At 48.8% G+C, this 20,018-nt stretch overlaps 1 protein-coding gene across 1 annotated transcript; it reads left to right on the forward strand.

Annotated features, from left to right (window-relative positions):
• The first annotated feature begins 3,730 nt into the window (after positions 1-3,730).
• On the forward strand, positions 3,731-4,413 carry LOC105943065 (39S ribosomal protein L50, mitochondrial). The gene is given in 1 exon segment (XM_012933116.2): positions 3,731-4,413. A coding segment is annotated over 1 exon segment (480 nt). The 3' UTR covers positions 4,211-4,413.
• The last annotated feature ends 15,605 nt before the right edge of the window (positions 4,414-20,018 follow it).

Consider the following 20,018-nt stretch of genomic DNA (forward strand, 5'->3'; position numbering starts at 1 on the left):
GAAGGCCCCTTATGGCCAGGACCCACAATTGGAACCCCAGGAGTGAGCACTGCTCTCTGGTCCCCTCCATGGGGGGTCACTTGAAGAGTGCTGGGCCCCCAGTGGAGTTGTGCACGCCCGCCCAAGTCCCCTGTGGCCGTTCATCTCTCCTAGTTTCAGAACAATGAACTTGCAGAACAATGAACTCCGGGGGGACTGTCCAGTCCCTCTGGCCACAGACCCGGGACAGGCCGCTCCTCTGCAGGCTGTGGACCCCAGTACAGGCAGGAGCGGAAGGATGGAGCTCAGGTGGGGTGGCCGGAGGGTCCCTCCCTGCCCTCTCCTGCACAGCCCCAGCTGCTCTCTCCCTGGCAGCCGCAGCCTCCTTGAACGCCCCAGGGATGCCAGCGAGTCAGCAGGCCTTCCTCCTGGGTCTGGACCCCCGAGGTCCACTTCCTCTAACTCTCAGGAGGCACCACAAGCAGCACCCACACAGACGGTTTCACAACGGGGCAGGATGTTGGGCAATGCCCCTGGATTCCCACTGTCGCTGTTAACCAGGGTCTCGAGTGAGCCCTGTCCTCAGCTCCCCCAGCTCGGTTACTCCTCCCCTGTGCTCTGTAAGAAAGTGGCCGGCCACCCCGCAGGAGGGAGCCCCCCCAGCCGTGCTCGGTCCCTGCCCCCACGCGTGCCAGCCTTCCAGAGCTGTGGCGCTGTCCTCCTCAGGGGTCTGGTGATGGTCCCCGCTTGCCTGTCACTGACTGTGAAGCTCTGGGGTCTGACACCACTTGGAGCCAGTGAGACACAGGAAGCAGGAGTACGACGTGAGGGCTGGGGGCCAAGGAACGGCCCTGCAGAAATCCCGGGCTTCCAGAATGAGCAGTGCCCTGTGGCGCTGGTCGAGGACCGCAGGGCCCCTGGACCGCCTTGGAGGACATCCGTGCCGTGTCCCAGAGAGGGGCCCCGGTCTCTCTCTCCCCAGGTGCTTGGCAGAGCCAGTGCGATTGGGACGGGAGCCTGGAGCATAGACGGCCGGTGCTCCCTCACCTGACGTGCGGGGACACCAGCGGCCATCTGCAGACGCTCCTGTCTGCCCGCCCTTCTCTGTCCAGGTCATGCCCCTGGCGCTTTCAGAAGAGGCGACTCCCCAGGGAGGGTCCCTGCCAGGACCACCAGCTGCTCTCTCATTCCCTGCTGCTCTGACGGCGTCACCTGGCCCTCCAAACAGACGCTTTCCAGGCTGCAGTGATGGCTCAGTAGATGCACACTGCCTCGCACGAGGAAGCCCAGGCTCTCGCCTCTGCACCCCACGGTGGCCCCAGCTTCACCAGAAGGGACCGCCCAAGCGCTGGAGTCAGTGCCAAGCACCACCAGGTGTGATCTGAAAACTAAAGAGACATTTCCTAGGGGCCAGAGCAATAGCACAGTGGGGGGGGGGGGCACCGCCTACGGTCCTCCAAGCCCTGCCCGGAGTAATTCCTGAGTGCAGAGCCATGATGCTCGGTAACCTCTGAGCATCACCAGGTGTGGCCCCAAACCCAAAATAAGCACCCCCACAAACAAACAGACAAACAAAAAGATGTCTAATAAACATTTAAAGAGCTGTTTAAATGTCTATGAAGAACTTCATGGGTGTCACTTGTGCAGGTAAAGTGTAGTCTTTGTCCTCAATACTGGCTTTCTCACAGGTAAACATGGAATTTTTAGCATAGTCAATAGCCAGTTATATTCTGGAGAGAATAGATTCTTCTGGAACTTAAAAATATAACTTATATAGATACTAAGTATTTAAAAACAAATTTATCTTCATAGAGTTGTTCACAATGATTGATTACATTCAATATTTCCACTCCAATCCCACCACCATCACACCTTACCAACACCATTATTTCGAAGTTTCCCACCACCCCTGAAGCCTGCCCACAGGCAGATGCTAGGTAATTCATTTTGTATTGCTTGTTACGAATAGTATAAAATGTCTATAAGGGTCTCTCTCACAGTAACTCAACAAATAAAGCAAAAAAAAAAAAAACCCAAAAAAATTGTATGAGATATTGTGCGGCTGCTTTGTGATTGCGCCCTCCTGGGATTCTAGAAAATTTAAATAATTGGGGTCTGGAGGCATTTCTGAAGCGAGCTGCTCAGTTACAAGACTCACTTGTGAGTCTCTGGATCATTGTCATTAATGTGCTTAAATGGCACCTGGAGGCATTTCCTGGGTATGGCAGCCAGGACCCCTGAAGGGCGGGGAGGTAGGAGGGGAAGGCCCAGTCCCGACCCCATGAGGCCTGGCGTTTTCAGTCACTGGTTCCCGAATACCTGGATTTTTTCCCCCAGCGGATTTATTCTCTTGCAGGGGGGGCCCAAGGTGAGCCTGGGAAGATGGGTGGTGAGGTGAGATACTAAGTATTAATTCCCCCTAGACATAGTGTCGTGCCCAAGTTTTGGATCCCCAAATTGCGGAGAGACGAGTCCACACACGATAATGCAAAAGCAAAGGGACTTTATCACTAGCCCGAGCCAGCGCTGGCCCGAGCAAGGGCCCAGGTCCCATCCACCGCAGTGGAGTCCTGACAAGGGCCCCGACTACAGGTCAGAAGCAGTTCATACAGGGCTCAGCGTTCAGAGGGCTCCTAGACTGGCCCTCTTGCACCCGTGATCAGCTATTAGACAGCAGGTACCCAGAACAGTTTGGGTTATTTTTTATCCCCAAGAAGGGTGGTGACCCCTCAAGACTGGCCAGACCCAACTGCCCAGTTTCTTTTCTAGGTGAATTACTCAATTAGGAGTTTACTGGAAGCTGCAAGTCCTGCCTTGGGGAAACAGAAACTGAGGCCTCGCTGAGACTCAAGTTAGCTGCAGCCTGTTGTGGCGTTAATCCTGCCCTCACATAGAACAACTGTATCAACTAGTTTGGTTACAGTTTTCTCTCAATTGATTAAAATAGAAAGTTTGTGACTATGTCTTGAAAAGATCCTTGCACACAGCCAGTAGTAACCTCTGAGTATCTCTGGGTGTGGCCCCACGACTCCCACAAAAAAATTTGACCATAAAAGGCAAAAAAACCTTAATAAGTCACTTTTCTGTCCCCTTCCCTCCCTTTTCTTTCCTCCCTCCCTCCCTCCTTCCTTCCTTCCTTCCTTCCTTCCTTCCTTCCTTCCTTCCTTCCTTCCTTCCTTCCTTCCTTCCTTCCTTCCTTCCTTCCTTCCTTCCTTCCTTCCTTCCTTCCTTCCTTCCTTCCTTCCTTCCTTCCTTCCTTCCTTCCTTCCTTCCTTCCTTCCTTCCTTCCTTCCTTCCTTCCTTTTATAGCCAGACTTGGCAATGCTCAGGGTTCTGCACTGAGGGATTACTCTTAGTGAGGCTCTGGGGATTATATGGGATGCTGTCCATCAACCCTGGGTTGGCCCCAGTGCAAGGCAAATGTCCTATATCCTGTACTATTACTCTGGTCCCATTAAGCCATGTTTTATATTATTTAACTATTGTTAGCTTAGTTTGGTAGATGGGGTTAATCAATACATATTATAATCTATGAACTAGTCTTTAAAAAAATCATCTTGATGCTATATTAGCTATGAATCCAAATCAGGATCCATCAGAAGTTTTCTCTCTTGAAGTTTAGAAGTTCGGTTGGAATAAAATGACATTTAAAAAAGTCAACCCCAGAATATTTAAATAAACAATGAAAAGAAAAAAGAAAAATGCTTTTGTGAACTTTAATTACAAAAATAATACTAGAGGTTCCTTAGCAATGGCGGCGCTCTCGGTATCCGGCGTTATGACAAGGAGCCTCACTTGGGCAGCCTCTTAGACACCACGCAGACCTCTTTGGTCTGGGTCCAGAAAAGAAGAAAAGCCAGTGGTAGTTGAGACAGTAGAAGAAGTGAAGGAAGAATCCAGCCTTGTGTGCCCACCATTACGAAGCCGAACGTATATTCTACCTGATGATCTCCAGAACCATTTGCAATCCTGTGCCAAAGAGGTTTTTGGCTCATCTGTTTCGAGCAGCTGGCAAGACATCTCTCTGGAAGATGATCATCTAAAGTTTAATTTCCTGAAACGGTTAGCTGATGACTTGGGCCATGCAGTACCTAATTCTAGACTTCACCAGATGTGCAGGGTCAAAAATGTTCTGGATTTCTACAATGTCCCTATTCAGGACAGATCTAAATTTGATGATCTTCTTGCCAGTAATCTGCCTTCTAATTTAAAAATTACTTGGGGATACTAAGTGGATCAGAAGAGGAATACGTTGAAATCATTGGGCTCTCACCCCAATACCCTAGGCAAGGGGGTGATGATTTCAGACTTGAATCCTATTTAACCTTGAGGAGCAATATCAGAACTGGTCTCTAAACCCACTTTTTGTGGAAGAAAGTTTATCTTTTTCCTCATACTATGAATGAACAGAATTTTCTCTTCATATTTGCTGAAACTTTTTTCATAAACCACTAATTTATGAAAATGTCCTTCTTAATGTAGATTTAAATAGGTCACCTCTACAAGTTTTTTCACAGGCAGAAAATGGTATATGACAGTGTTTTGGTCCTGTTAAAACTATTAAATCTAAGAGGGTATTACATGTAGTACATGTACGAACAAGGAAATATATTTGTAAAAGAAACATAAAAGAATATAATTTAAAATGACAAAAGTGTCTTTTTTCACTTTAATTTTTAAGTAGAAATAAAAATACTGATATGCATTAAACTTTAATAAAAAATAACACTAGATTTAAAGTTATAGAATAAGGGCTGGAATGATAGTACAGGGGGTAGGGTGTTTGCCTTGCACACGGCCGACCTGCGTTCAATCCCCAGCATCTCATATGTCCCCCCGAGCAAGACAGGAGTAATTCCTGAGTTCAGAGATAGGAGTAAGCCCTGAGCATTGCCAGGTGTGATCCAAAAAGAAAGAAAGAAACAAGTAAAAAATAAAAAAAAAGATAAAAATTTTTTAAATAAAGGTATAGAATTAAACCTATATAAATGATCTCATTGTTTATTTGTTTATTGGTTTTAGGGCCACTCAGCAGTTCTCAGGGCTTCCTCCTGACTCTGCACTCAGGGGTCACTCCTGATAGTGTCTAGGGGACCACATGGGATGCCGGGACTCTACTCCGTGTCAGTCGTGTGCAAAGCAAATGCTCTACCAGCTCCACAATTGCTCTGGGCTCATTGATTGTTTTACATTGATCATAGTTTTGTTTACTTTTCCCTGAGCCATGCTGTCTTCATCAGGGCCCCCTGGGAGAGGGGGGGGCGGGTTGGGTTTCCCTCCCCACCCCAAGCAGAGCTCCGGCAGTCAAAAACCTACAGAACCCAGCCACGGCCATGCTCAAGGTCACTCTCCACACGCTCGGGTGAGCCTCACACATGAAGGAACCGGCAGAGGAACCCAGGCATGCGGGAACAGGGCCTGAGATCTCCAAGCCTGCTCAGATCGGGACTGGGCCTCCTCCACCCAGATCCCCTGTTTTCCAGTAGTTTGGCAGCCACACCCACAAACTGCTCCTGGTGCCATGTAATCTCATCAATGGCCAAGATCCAGAGACTATCAAACAAAGCTCCTGGAAGAGAGCGATGTAGAATCTCGCACGGCAGAGCCTGGCAAGCTACCTGTGGTGTATTCAATATGCCAAAAACAATAACAATAACGGGCCTCACTTCATGTTCCTGGAGCAAGCAGATGCCATTGGGCTACACTAGCACTCGACAGAGATGAATGGAGATGTTACTGGCACCTGCTTGAGCAAATTGATGAACAACGGGGAGACAGTGCTACAGTGCTATAGTTTTATTTGTTTGGTTTGGGGCCACACCCAATGCTGCTCAGGGCTTACTCCTGGCTCTGAACTCACTCTGTTGGGGTTTGGGATCAAACCTGGGTCGGCCACACACAAGGTAAGTGCCCTGCCCACTGTACTATTGCTTCAGTCCCTGGTTGGAACATTAATATTGTGAATAACTGGATTAAAGAAAACGTATTACTAAGGTTTTACTTTTTTTTTTTTTTGCTTTTTGGGTCACACCCGGCGATGCACAGGGGTCACTCCTGGCTCATGCACTCAGGAATCACCCCTGGCGGTGCTCAGGGGACCATGTGGGATGCTGGGATTCGAACCCGGGTTGGCCGCGTGCAAGGCAAACTCCCTACCCGCTGTGCTATCACTCCAGCCCCTAAGGTTTTACTTTTAACAAAAGAAAGTTTCATTTTATGGGGGCTGGAGAGATAGTATTGCGGGTAAGGTTTTTGCCTTGCACTTGGTCAACTCGGGTTCGACTCCCAGTGTCTCCTCAGCACCTCCAGAAGTGATTCCTGAGTGCAGAGGAAGGAGTGATCCTGGGCATCACCAGGAAGGAGTGATCCCTGGGCATCACCAAGCCTAGAAACAAAAAAGAAATAAAGAAAAATTAATAAATAAAATTAGTTTGTGAAGGTAAAATCTATTAAATGGATCATAATAAAAAGATCAAATAGAATATTTTTTTCTTCTGTCAATGAGGCATTAATCATAGAGAATTTAGTTCACTTTTTTTTTTTTTTTTTTTTTTTGCTTTTTGGGTCACACCCGGCGATGCACAGGGGTCACTCCTGGCTCATGCACTCAGGAATCACCCCTGGCGGTGCTCAGGGGACCATATGGGATGCTGGGATTCGAACCCGGGTAGGCCGCATGCAAGGCAAACGCCCTACCCGCTGTGCTATCACTCCAGCCCCTTTAGTTCACTTTTTTCAATTTTTATATATTTTATTTTCATAAAAGTAGTTTACAGTAGTTTATTACAGATAATATTCAAAACCCATTCCACCACCAAGCACCCTTCCTACCACAATAAGAGGGAAGTGTGTGAAGGTTGTTGCATTTCATTGTGGAGCCATTCAGACCTGAATATAAGAGAATACAAGCAAGTATGTTAAAACCAAACAAATGTGTGCTACTTTTGGTAAGTAAGTGGGTTAGAGTATGAGGGCATTCGCGGCCATGCTCTCCAGGAAATTCTGTGGTGCTCTCTCTGGGAAATTTAGTTTATAGTCTCCGGGTCTTGGCTGTTGATGAGATTACATGGCGCCGGGGGTCAGTTTGTGGGTGTGACTGCCAAACTACTGGAAAAATGAGGATCTGGGGGGAGGAGGCCCAATTCCATTCCGAGTGGTCTTGGAGATCTCAGCCACAGGTTCCCGCATACCTGTTTTTTTCTGCTGGCTCCCTCTTGGGTGAGGCTCATCTGAGCATGTGGAGAGTGGCCTTGAGCATGGCAGCAGTTGGGTTCTGGAGGTTTTTGGCTGCCAGGGTGCTGCTTGGGGGGGGGAGGGAAACTCAACTGCCCCCCCTCCAAGGTGCCCCATGAAGACAGCCTGGCACGAGGTCAGGAGATTCTCTTGGTTAACTTTTATTTGGTTCTGTTTGGGTTATGTTCTCAACTTCTGCAAGTTTCTCTGTGTATCTGCTCAACTTCGCTGTTGAAGTCATAGGAAGTATTGAGAGAGAGAGCAGAGACTGGGGCACAATAGCACCTGGCTTAGGGGACATGCCCATGTCCCAGTAAAATTTTGCTTTCAAAACCAGACAGCTAGGGACCAAAGAGGTAAGGCTGCTTGCCTCACATGTGGTTGGCTTGGCTTTGGTCCCTGGCGCCCCAAATGCCCCCCACCCCCCAAGCCCCAATAAGGGTGATACCTGAGGACAGAGTCAAGAGTGAAAACTGAGCACTGCCAGGTGTGGCCCACAAACAAACAAACAAACAAACAAACAAACAGAGAAATGAATGAAACTGGGGGCTGGAGTTATAGTACAGCAGGTAGGACATTTGCCTTGCACGAGGCCGACTCGGTTCGATTCCCAACATACCATATGGTCCCCTGAGCACCGCCAGGGGTAATTCCTGAGTGCAGAGCCAGGAGTAACCCCTGTGCATCGCTTGGTGTGACCCAAAAAGCAAAAAAAAAACAAAAACAAAAACAAAAACAAAACAAATGAATGAAACTAGACAGCTAGTTGGAATTGTGCCACTATATTCTGACCCAATCCTAGAGATTCTGATTCAGCCAGTTCCGGCTCAGCCCGAGCAACTACTCCTCCAGTGCCAAGGATACACTTTGGCCCATCCAATCTGCACAGCCTGGGCACTCACCCCTGGCACTCAGTCTTGGGGAAGGAAGCTTCGGAACCTAGGTTGCGACAATAAATATCTAATTCTTTTGGGTCCAGAAAGAGAATGAGAGTGGCTTAACCCAAACTGATGTCCCTGGTGTGACCCCCAAAGAGGTGAGGGGAGAGAAGGAGGGACTGAGGGCTTCCTGGTAAGCTCCTTCAGAGGCAGGATGAATCCCCGCCAGCCTGGGGGCCTGTCACCAGGCTGCTCCTGGGGCCACAGAGCTCTGTGTCTCAGAGAAGGACATGTTCTGGCTCTTTGAGGTGGGAAGAAAGAAAAGGAAAGGCAGCTTCTTCCAGAGGCTGAGCTCCAGCTTTCATCTTGCGAATGAACTCAAGAAGATAAAGCGTAGATGAAAGTCAACGATGCATTATGAATATAACATGAGCCCATTGGCATGCAGGCTCTCTTAAGGGAGAGCCGGGCACGTGGGGCCGTGGGCAAGGATGAGAGGGCTAAGGGGGAGAAATATGGATGAGGGGGTGGATATTAGTAGTTTGATTGGGGTTGTGCTCACGTTGTTGTTGTTGTTGTATGTGTGTGTATGAGGGCAGCAGATTCACATATTGAGGATATTGTTAACTTTTCAGTAAGTGGCTAGTGGGCATGGAAATTAGCCCACTAGTATTTCTTCCACAAAGAAATACAAAGAAAAATGAAATTGGGGTCAGGGTTTTGTTCTCTACACATGCTCCAGTAACTTGCTAGCACAGGTTTTCAGAGCCCACTTTCTTAGGAAGTTGATAAACTCAAGGTTGTTGGGTCCCAGCATTTCGAAGGCTTGCCTCTCTCAGCCACAGGAGACAGCCTGTTTTTTTTTTCTTTTTGGGTCACACATGGCGATGCACCGGGGTTACTCCTGGCTTTGCACTCAGGAATTACTCCTGGCGGTGCTCAGGAGACCGTATGGGATGCTGGGCACACGCCCTACCCGCTGTGCTATCGCTCCAGCCCCAAGACAGCTCGTTTTGGTTTCTCACAACTATTTCCCATGCACCTCCACTCCCTCCGTTGAGTCTAACAGGTCCGGGTGATGATTCCAGCATAGACAGAACAATATGGACCCATGGGTGTATATCCTCTATGCTAGAGAAGTCAGGAGTACCAGGCTCAGCTCTTCAATGATGCTCTATTGCTGTTTTATTGCTCTCTGGGGAGTACACCTGCCTCTACTCAGAGTGTATTCTGGCTCTGTGCCCAGTGTCATCCCTGGCAGAGCTTAAGGGTGCATGTGGTACTGGGCATTGGGTTATCCCAATGCTAATCCACACAAACCTGGTGCTCAGCCTGTTCGGTGTTACCACGCCAGCCTGTCAGGAAGTCAGAAGACTGACTTCCCGATCTCTGGCTTAGAGCAGGGCTTTTAGTGTATACAAGGAAGAAGGAAATATCATCTGTGATTATAGGATTAAATCATCATCATTTGTAACAATAATATTCAATGGCTCTGTTAATCAGCAAGAGTGGAAGAACATGATATCTTTTATGAAGGAGTAATATGCAGTCACTCTGTGTGTAAGGATGTCAGGAAGCTTACAGGGTCTTTATTTATTTATTTGTGGTTTAGTTTGGGGCCACACCCAGTGGTGCTCGGGGGTTACTCCTGACTCCGCCCTCAGATATATGCTCCTGGCGGGGCTCAAGGGACACCATATGCGGTGCTGGGGATCAAACCCGGGGTGGCTGTGTGCAAGGCAAGCACCTTACCCACTGTTCTATCGCTTCAGCCCCAGCTAGGGCCTTTATTTTGTGTCATGGAGTAAGAACATCATTTGCTCAGAAGGATAAACTAAACTTCGAGACAAAATTGGAGATAAATGTATGTGTTGTCAGTTATGTGTCACTGTGTAAAGGAACATCAGAAAACTCCTTTTCAAAGTGAAGTGTGGGCCTGCTGGCTTGCCAGAGTCGCTGATATGTTTAAACCAATACAGTTAATAATCACAGATTCTAAAAGACAAGCGTATAGTTTTAATAAGCAGGAATTAGGATGGTTGTAATGACTGTGCTGACATCTTGAGAATGTCAACTATAAGTAATCGGTTTTTTTATATCTCTCACTTTATAAAGTGAAAAAATAAATTTGTATGCTTCCCATAGCCATCTGAAAATATATAAATAGCTTATAAAAACCGGGTGTGTGTGTGGTGCCCAGGATCTAACCCTAGTCTCATGCATGCAAGGCATGTATTTTTACCTTGGAGCCACAACTCAGTCCTGTAAAAGACATCTTTGCAGTTTTATTAATCTGGGGGGTCTGAATGTGGATAAGATAAAATTTGAATGAGTTCTCAGAGGCTACAATAAGATATGAGTCTGTGTCATTTGTATTTTAAGGTAAGAAAAATATGTTAGAAATATTAAATCAATAATACATAGCAATATACAGAAATAATCATTAGAAACATTGTAAGAGAAATGTTATTTGAAACATTAATAATAATTTTAGTAATTATTAAAAACATTTCTAAAAAGAAAAATTAACACTTTTCAATAAGTATTTTTTATTTATTTTTGTTTGGGGTCACCCGGGGTGCTCAGGGGTTACCCACAGTTTGGTGTCAGGGGGTCCCTCTGAATGGTGTCTGGGGACACACGTGGTGTTAGAGGTTGAGTCTGGACCTCCCTGTGCAAAGCCTTGCTCCGCCTGTTGAGCTGCCTCTCCAGAACAAGAAAGAAGGTTGTTTTTTGTTTTGTTTTGTTTTGTTTTGCTTTTTGGGTCACACCCGGCGATGCACAGGGGTTACTCCTGGTTCATGCACTCAGGAATCACCCCTGGCGGTGCTCAGGGGACCATATGGGATGCTGGGAATCGAACCTGGGTTGGCCGCGTGCAAGGCAAACGCCCTACCCGCTGTGCTATCGCTCCAGCCCCGGAAGGTTTTTTTTTTTTTAAGTAGAAAAATATTCCGGAAGAATAGATAATCAACAGCATATGCTGGTTTTGTTTGTTTTTGGTTTGGGCCACATCCAGAGATGCTCAGGGGTTACTCCTGACTCTGCACTCAGGAATTATTCCTGGTAGTGCTTGGGGGACCTGCGGGGATCAGCTGCACACAAGGCAAGCGCCCTCCCCACTGTACCCTAGAGCCCTCCGCAGTGTGTGCTTTGATTAAAAAATATGCGGGGGTTGTGCCATTTGGAATAGATTAGGTGGGCTGTATAGATAGATCATCTCATTTCTGTTCTTCTTTGTATATAAAACACAATACTAATAAAGAACACAATACTAATAAAACGTACGTAAGTTAAGTAATTCACAGTGGGTTAACTTTGTTAGAAAATTTAACACTTCTCGATGGATCTATTAACCCCATACCATCACCGTGGCAGCTGCTACCAGCACCAGAAGACACAGTAGAAGCAGACGCAGAGTGGCACCAGCAGACACAGTAGAAGCCAGTAGAAGCAGATGCAGTGGTACCAGAGACACAGTGGCACCAGTAGACACAGTAGAAGCAGACACAGTGGCACCAGCAAATGAAATGACACCAGCATACACAGCGGTACCAGCAGATGCAGTGGCACCAGCAGATGCAGTGGTACCAGTAGATGCTGTAGCACCAGCAGATGCAGTGGCACCAGCAGGCGCAGTGGCACCAGCAGACACAGTGGCACCAGCAGATGCAGTGGCACCAGTAGACAGACACAGTAGAAGTAGACATAGTGGCACCAGCAGACACAATAGAAGCAGACACAGTAACACCAGCAAATGAAGTGACACCGGAAGACACAGTGGCACCAGCAGACACAGTGGCACCAGCAGACGCAGTGGCACCAGTAGACAGACACAGTAGAAGTAGATACAGTGGCACCAGCAGACACAATAGAAGCAGACGCAGTAACACCAGCAAATGAAGTGACACCGGAAGACACAGTGGCACCAGCAGATTCAGTGGCACCAGCAGCAGCAGACACAGTGGCACCAGCAGATGCAGTGGCACCAGCAGACACAGTGGCACCAGTAGACAGACACAGTAGAAGTAGACGCAGTGGCACCAGCAGACACAATAGAAGCAGACGCAGTAGCACCAGCTAATGAAGTGACACCAGAAGACACAGTGACACCAGCAGATGCAGTGGCACCAGCAGACACAGTGGTACCAGTAGACAGACACAGTAGAAGTAGACGCAGTGGCACCAGCAGACACAATAGAAGCAGACGCAGTAGCACCAGCAAATGAAGTGACACCAGAAGACACAGTAACACCAGAAGACACAGTGGTACCAGCAGATTCAGTGGCATCAGCAGCAGCAGACACAGTGGCAGCAGCCCAGTCTCAAGGTCAGGTCTAGGACACAGCGGCCGCCATGCCAGCCATTGCCCAGCTTTATAGCTTCACAACTAATCTTGGAAGAGCTGCTGAGCCATGCCCATGCAACGCCTAGTACACCAAGATTCGGGCTGATGGCTCCAGAGGTGTGCTGGGGTGGAGGGTGAGTTCCGCCAGCAGCACCCACACCCCACAGCCACCGCCACTCCGACGGCCCGACTCACTGCTCACACTTAGTCTCTGCAGAGCCACCGAGTGGACCAAACTCCCAGACACAACAGTTTGGGGACTGAAAACTCTGGGGTCTTCTTAGAGTGGGGGCCAGCAACCTCCCCCAGGTGCCGACTGCGGGCAGCCCCACAGCCACGCCCAGCCCACAGCCACACCACGTAAACCACAGGCCAGCTGCACAGCCTCACGACTAATCTCGGAGATCAGTTTTACAGATTCTGGGGCACGACGCCTCCAAATTCCATTACACTGGACAGCCCAGTCTATTAGATGGGAAAGTAGCCCAGAAGCCAACCTCGCTCAACCAACAAACACACAAACACAATAACACAGACGGCTCAACTAGCAGCAAGCAGCTCGGCAAACTCTCACGCAATGACTTCAATAATCCCATGGTAAGATATAACAATTTTCACAAATTTTCTTTTATTGAACATAAAAGACACAGTGGCACCAGCAGATGCAGTGGCAGCATCTCAGTAAAACAATTTTTATTGAGATATAATAATGTCCACAAATCTTCATTTGCCTTTTGGTAATTCCATTTGCCATTTTGTTCTAACAAGCCATATGAAATAAACCCATTTTGTGCCGGCCAAGGGGCGGACTCGGGGGTGGGGTTGGGAAAGTGAGTTCAGTGGTGAAGGGAAGGTCACACTGGTGGTGGGATTGGTGCTGGAACGTTGGATATCTGAAACCACTGTATTATGAACAAGTTTATGAACCACAGTGTCACATAAAGTTCTTAAAGAAAATAACACTTTTCATTCTTCTTAAATTCATTATTTATAGCTAATTTTAACACACCAAAGTAAGTCTTTTCCTTTAGACCACCCAAGTTTGTGACATGTTAGAAGTCCAGGAATAAGGCATTGCCTTGCATTTGGCCAATCCTGGTTTGATCCTCAACACTACATGTGGTCCCTTAAGCTCTGCCAGGAGTGACCCCTGAGTACAGAGTCAGAAGTAAGCCCTGAGCATTTCTGGGTGTGAACCAACTGCCTCTGCCCCAAATTAAAAACCAACTCTGGGTGTGAACCAACTGCCTCTGCCCCAAATTAAAAAATCAACTGATAACAGAGTGGGAGACTAACACCCAAGAACTGTAGAAATAAGTACCAGGAGGTTGACTCCATGGCTTCGAGGCTGGCCTCACGTTCCGGGGAAAGGTCAACTCAGAGAAGCGATCACCAACTACATTGTAGTCGAAGGCCATGTGGGGGAAGGGAGTTGCGGGCTGAATGAGGGCTAGAGACTGAGCACAGCGGCCACTCAACACCTTTATTGCAAACCACAACAGCTAATTAGAGAGAGAGAACAGAAGGGAATGCCTTGCCACAGTGGCAGGGTGGGGTGGGGGGGAGATGGGATTGGGGAGGGTGGGAGGGACGCTGGGTTTACGGGTGGTGGAGAATGGGCACTGGTGAAGGGTTGGGTTCCCGAACTTTGTATGAGGGAAGTATAAGCACAAAAGTGTATAAATCTGTAACTGTACCCTCACGGTGATTCTCTAATTAAAAATAAATAAATTTAAAAAAAAATCAACTGAGTACGTTTCAAGATCTGATTGGTTCGGGGCTGGAGCAATAGCACAGCGGGTAGGGCGTTTGCCTTGCACGCGGCCAACCCGGGTTCGATTCCCAGCATCCCAAATTACCCCTGAGCACTGCCAGGAGTAATTCCTGAATGCAGAGCCAGGAGTGATCCCTGTGCATCGCCTGGTGTGACCCAAAAAGAAAAAAAAAAAAAGAAAGAAAGAAAGAAAGAAGAAAAAAAGATCTGACTATAAAAATGATTCATGAGTAGGTCAACATAGCACTGGCTGATAGAAAGGAGCTCCAAGGGTTGTAAAAAGGGGTGAAATAAGAAAGACAAGAAGGAGTTGTTCCAGACAAGTCACCTTCCCATGGGTGGAAGGCGTGTGTCAGCTGACGACCACATTAGAGGTGACCAGGAAAATCCAGCTTGCCCATTGTAGCTCACCCTTGTGGTAGATGTTGGAACTGCACATCAATTGGATCTTAACCTGGGCTGGCTCATTTGGTGCAGTTGGGTCCCCTGATCTTTTTTAAGAGACTCAGTCTCAAACTTGTCTTATACCTTCTCTCACGGTTTCACAAAAGAATAAGGTTTTTGTATTTATTTATTCTTTTAAATTTGGGGCCATTTTGGGGACGGAGCGATACTTCAGCGGGGAGGGCATTTGTCTTGCATGCAGCCAACCCAGGTTCAATCCCCAGCATCCCATATGGTTCCCGAGCTCTGCCAGGAGTAATTTCTTGAGTGCAGAGCCAGAAGTCAGCCCTTCTGTCAGAAGTCAGCCAGAAGTCACACCCAGAAGCAACGCTGGGGGTAGGGCGTTTGCCTTGCACGCGGCCGACCCGGGTTCGATCCCCGGCATCCCATATGGTCCCCCAAGCACTGCCAGGAGCAATTCCTGAGTGCAAAGCCAGGAGTAAACCCTGAGCACTGCTGGGTGTGACCCCCCCCAAAAAAAAAAGAAGAAGCAACGCTGGGTGTGACCCAAAAAGAAAAAAAAACCTTCAAAAATATAATAAATAAAAAATTAAATAAGTATATATATATATATAATTTGGGGGCCATATTAGCAGTGTGGGGTTAGCTGGTAGTGCTGGGGAGCAAATCCGGAACTCCCAAATGCAAAGCATGTCATGGGGTCTTTGAGCTTTCTCTGTCCCTCAGTTAGTCGAAGACAAAATGTTCAAAATGTTTTATTTGCTTCCCCTTTAGAAACAAAAGGCCCATTTGCCATCTTGCACGAACATCTCCTAGAGTTGTGGACATTTTCAACTTTCTTTGAAAAATCAATTTACACACGAGCAATGCAGAGGCACGTGGGCAAAGTTCCCATGTGTGAGAGCTGGCTCAGTCGCTGGCCGTCCAGACTGCACAGGTCAGTGGGGGGAACCTGCTTTTTAATTAACAAAATTGTCTTTTGGTTTGGGGACCACACCTGGGAATGTTCAGGGGTTACTCCTGGCTCTGCATCAGGGATCACTCCTGACTGTGCTCAGGGACCTGACGGGATGCTGGGGATTGAACCTGGGTCGGCCGAGTGCAAGGCAAGCGCCCCACCTGCTGTGCTATCGTTCTGGCCCCAAAGGAATTTGAAGCCATGCTGTTCAAGGGGACCAACTTTGATTGCAATCGATTTAATGAATGTTAACTTGGGGTTTTAATGTTAACTATGCATGCGGAAATGTCTCTTTTAGCTGGGATCTTCAGTCTCTGTGATCTTTTAGCACTTTTCAAAGTAATTTTTTTAATAAAGACATTTCTTATAACCATTAATGTAGCTGAACTCTTAATTTTGCAATGTTATAGCCTTAAATTGATCGGTGCTAATTGAAATGACCAGAAAAGGCAGCAGAGGAAATTTAGACAATTTGAAATAATAGGTTTTTCCACAAGAAAATAATCCTTCCCCTCCTCCAGCCCCTCCCCCTGCCTCTTCCCCCCTGCAGTGCTGGGCTCAAACCTCATTAGCCTCAACCCAGGGTGAAGCAATGTTCAAGCAAAATTAGCAAACCAGCTTGATGTTTCTCTGAAACAGCTGGATTAGACTATTCTACAAATGTCTCTCCTTCTACAATTGTATGTTAGTTTTCATTTTTTCCTTTTGTTGAACCAATAATGCTGTTGTTTCTTCTTGTGTCATTGATAAAATCCAATGCCATCAATAAAGTCCATAGTTAAGACCTTCTGGAGGGTCTGGTTCAGTGGCAAAGCGTTTGTCTCCAAGGCAGGGCCCCCTGGCAGGGCTTGGCACCACAACTCAGAAACACATGAACTCCCCACTCTTTTTCCCTCAGGCCTCTGGGAACCGAAAGAAAACAACAACAAAACCTATTCTTCCTTTTCCCCCTCCTGAATTACAGTTTAGCCAGAGAAGAAAACTGAAACGAACAAATATCCATAAATCATAAAAGTAGAAAAATGTGTCAGCAATCGCTGGCCTCCTTACCTTTAAGTGCTTGACATGGCAATAGCGCATTTAGGAAAAAGCCATTTAGGAAAAAAACAGTGGAGGATCTCATCTTACTCCATTAGATTTTAAGAGAGCTCAAAATCTGATTTATCAACTTCCTCCAGAAGAGGGTGAACTGTATCCATCTTCTTGCTCCAAATTTATTTCATCTTTACAAAATCAGTGTAGTTACCAAGGCTGGTTGGAGGAACCAGCAGAACTTAAGGTAGAAACAGGTGGCCCGAGTTTCTTTTAAGAAAGTCAGTTAGGGGGCTGGAGCGACAGCACAGCAGGTAGGGCGTTTCCCTTGCACTCAGCCGACCGGGCTTTGATTCCCGGCATCCCACATGGTCCCCTGAGCACCACCAGGGGTAATTCCTGAGTGCAGAGCCAGGAGTAACCCCTGTGCATCGCTGGGTGTGACCCAAAAAGCAAAAAAAAAAAAAAAAAAAGTCAGGACATAATTTAAGCTCTTTTGGGCCTTGTGAGAGAAATGGTTCCAAGTTTGGGGATTTGAAAGTTCAATAGCCCAGGAATTCCCTTCGGCACTTAGTAGGACATCTGTGCTTCTAGCACCCGCGTCCTTTACAATCAGGGTCGTCTCCTCTGTAAATCTTATCCCCACATTTCAGAAGACATTAACTTTCATTTACTTAGAGAATAAATATTCTCTTAGCACTGGTGTAGGGCCTTTCCCTCTGTTAATATCAGCCGCTATTGAGATAATCAAGGACGGTTGGGAGGTCAGAACTTTGGATGAAGATGGAGGTTGTGACCCTCCTGAGCACTCCCACCCCACCCCCACCTTGAGCACAGTCAGATGTGACCCAGGGGCTCGAGGCTGCCGTGCTCCTCCTCTGGGCCGGGGGGGATGGGTTTCAGAGATCGGGGTTCCGAGTCACACAGACGGACGCTCCCAGAGCGGAGAGACCCGCAAAGCCCACAGTACTGTGTCCGGGCTGGAGGGAGGGAGACGGGGCACGTCTGCAGAGGGGGGCTCCGGGCAGGCCAGGGGACGCCGGGCACTGGTCTGGCATCTGGGCAGAGCCGGGCAGACGGTGTCGCGAGCATCAGAGATCAGGTGGGAGTGGGGGGGAGGGCGGAGTGAGAGTGAGAGCAAGCTTGCCTCACATGACCAACCTGGGCTCCCTCCCCGGCACCCAAGCACCGCCGGGAGTGACTCCTGAGCACAGAGCCAGGAGGAAGCCCTGAGCATCGCCCGGGTGTAGCCCTGAAACACAGTAACAAATGTAAGGGGAAACTGACACCATGACAGGCAGCAGAAATCTGCAAAATCAGCTCGGCCTGAGGTTCCCTTATAGAACTAAAGCCATTTCAGTTTCCCAGCAATGAAACAATGTGTAACTAGCCAGCCCGAACCCACCTGGAAAGTTCCTGGGCCCAACAAGTGGGCTCAGTCAATCACTATGCCCCAGTGAAAGTGCCCCTGCAATGGTCTTTTGTTAACCCCGAGAGAGTGAGTAGCCTACGGAACCATCAACTGCTCGTGGGAACTGTTGTTTGACTGTTGCCCGACCACTGTTACCCTAGACACTCGCCAAAACACCTCTGGTAACCAAGTAAGATTTCTCTCTGAAACAGTAAGGCAGGTCCGCTTATGTAATCAAACCCTATATAAGCCGCTTGCTGCCTGGAGTTGGGGTCACTATCAAGAGACCCCTCTGTGGGTGAGATAGTTGACCCCAGGGTACTGGAATAAAACCCCTACTGCTTTCGCGTTATCGTGTTCGTGTCTCTGTCCGTCTTGCCACTTGGGAACCCAGCATCCCGGGCTTAACACAAAAAGATCGAGCGGAGATGGAAGAAGCCAAGAGCTTGTGGCGACTTTCTCAGCTCAGTCTGTGCACACTGAGGCTGGGAGCAGGATGGGGTCTTGCCCCGGGTCGGGGGGGGGGGGGGCTCGCGCCCAGCTCTGCTCCAAGCAGCTGCTGGAGCCCCCTCTCCAGTGCAGCAAAGCATCGGAGACTGGGCAGAGTGGAAGGGGAGCAGGTGTGGGTTGGGGGTGGGGCGGGGATTGAGTTTGAGGGCAGGGGAGCTCTTCCGTATCTCTGACCCTTCCTCCAGACGTCCCCCCCGCCTCTCCCCTGCCCCAGCCCATCCAACTGGGCTCACCTCTCCCTCACACCCTGTCCCCCACCCTGTCTCCCTCCCCTTCCCGGACAGGACAGTCCTGCCAAGTTTTCTCCAATCCCGACTCACTCCACGGCACCATGCCCATTACCTGGCACTGCACCCAGGTGGGTGTGGGCGCACAGGCTGCCCCCTCACTTTCTGCCCTGGGCAAACCCTGCGTATGCACCTACCAGCTTGTGTTCCACACTGCAAGAGAGACATCTGCCCCCAGAGACCCCCAGTCTGCCTTCGGGGGCCCTGCACCCAGCCTTCCTCTGCCCCGGCTGCTCCCTGCGGCTGCAGACATAGCAGGTTCCCTCTGGGGTGCTGAGTCCTCCCCGCAAACCTGCACAGTCCAGCTGCGTCCTTACCTGGCGCTGTCCACTCTGAGGGTTGCATCACTCAGCCCTGCCAGGCCTATGTCCTCCTCTAGGATTGGGGGGAGGTCTGAGCCCCCATTCAAGGCTCCATCTCGGGCTAGCACCTGTCCCTTTTACTTTTGTTAGGGTTTGGGTAAAGCGTCCGGGCTTCCTCCTGGCTCTGCACTTGGGAATCACTCCTGGCAGTGCTCGGGAGACCCTGTGGGATGCCGGGGATCAAATCTGGGTCAGCCTCCTGCAAGGCAAACGGCCTGCCTGCTGTGTTATCGCTCCACCCCAGTTTCTTTTTTTTTTTTTTTTGCTTTTTGGGTCACACCCAGCGATGCACAGGGGTTACTCCTGGCTCTTTACTCAGGAATTATCCCTGGCGGTGCTCAGGGGACCATATGGGATGCTGGGAATTGAACCCAGGTCGGCCACGTGCAAGGCAAACGCCCTACCCGCTGTGCTATCTCTCCAGCCCCTCCACCCCAGGTTCTTTCACTGGTCTCTGATTTAGTTTGGGTTTGGTGGGCACACCTGATAGTGCTCAGGGCTTATTCCTGACTCTGAGCTCAGGGGTCACTTCCTGGTAGGGCTCACCGGACCACATGGGGTGCCGGGGACTGATCAGGGTGAGCGCCTCGCCCCACCTGGACCTTTCAGAGACTCCAGGGGTCAGGCAAGATCGCCGCCTCTTGTAACAAACAAAGCCTTGCTCCTTTTCTTATTGCTCCGGCTCCATCTGGAACGATAACGCTGCCTGAGCCAGCCCTTCTCAGCTCTATTAAACACCAAACAATCAAGTCGAGAGCCTAGGGACAAACCTCATTGCTTCCCATCCGTTGCCGCAGTAAAGAGCTTGGACTTGCCTGGGGAGTGGACGAGATTTTATTAA

The sequence above is a fragment of the Sorex araneus genome, chromosome 7 (genome assembly GCF_027595985.1).
Source record: "Sorex araneus isolate mSorAra2 chromosome 7, mSorAra2.pri, whole genome shotgun sequence".
Lineage (NCBI taxonomy): Eukaryota > Metazoa > Chordata > Mammalia > Eulipotyphla > Soricidae > Sorex > Sorex araneus.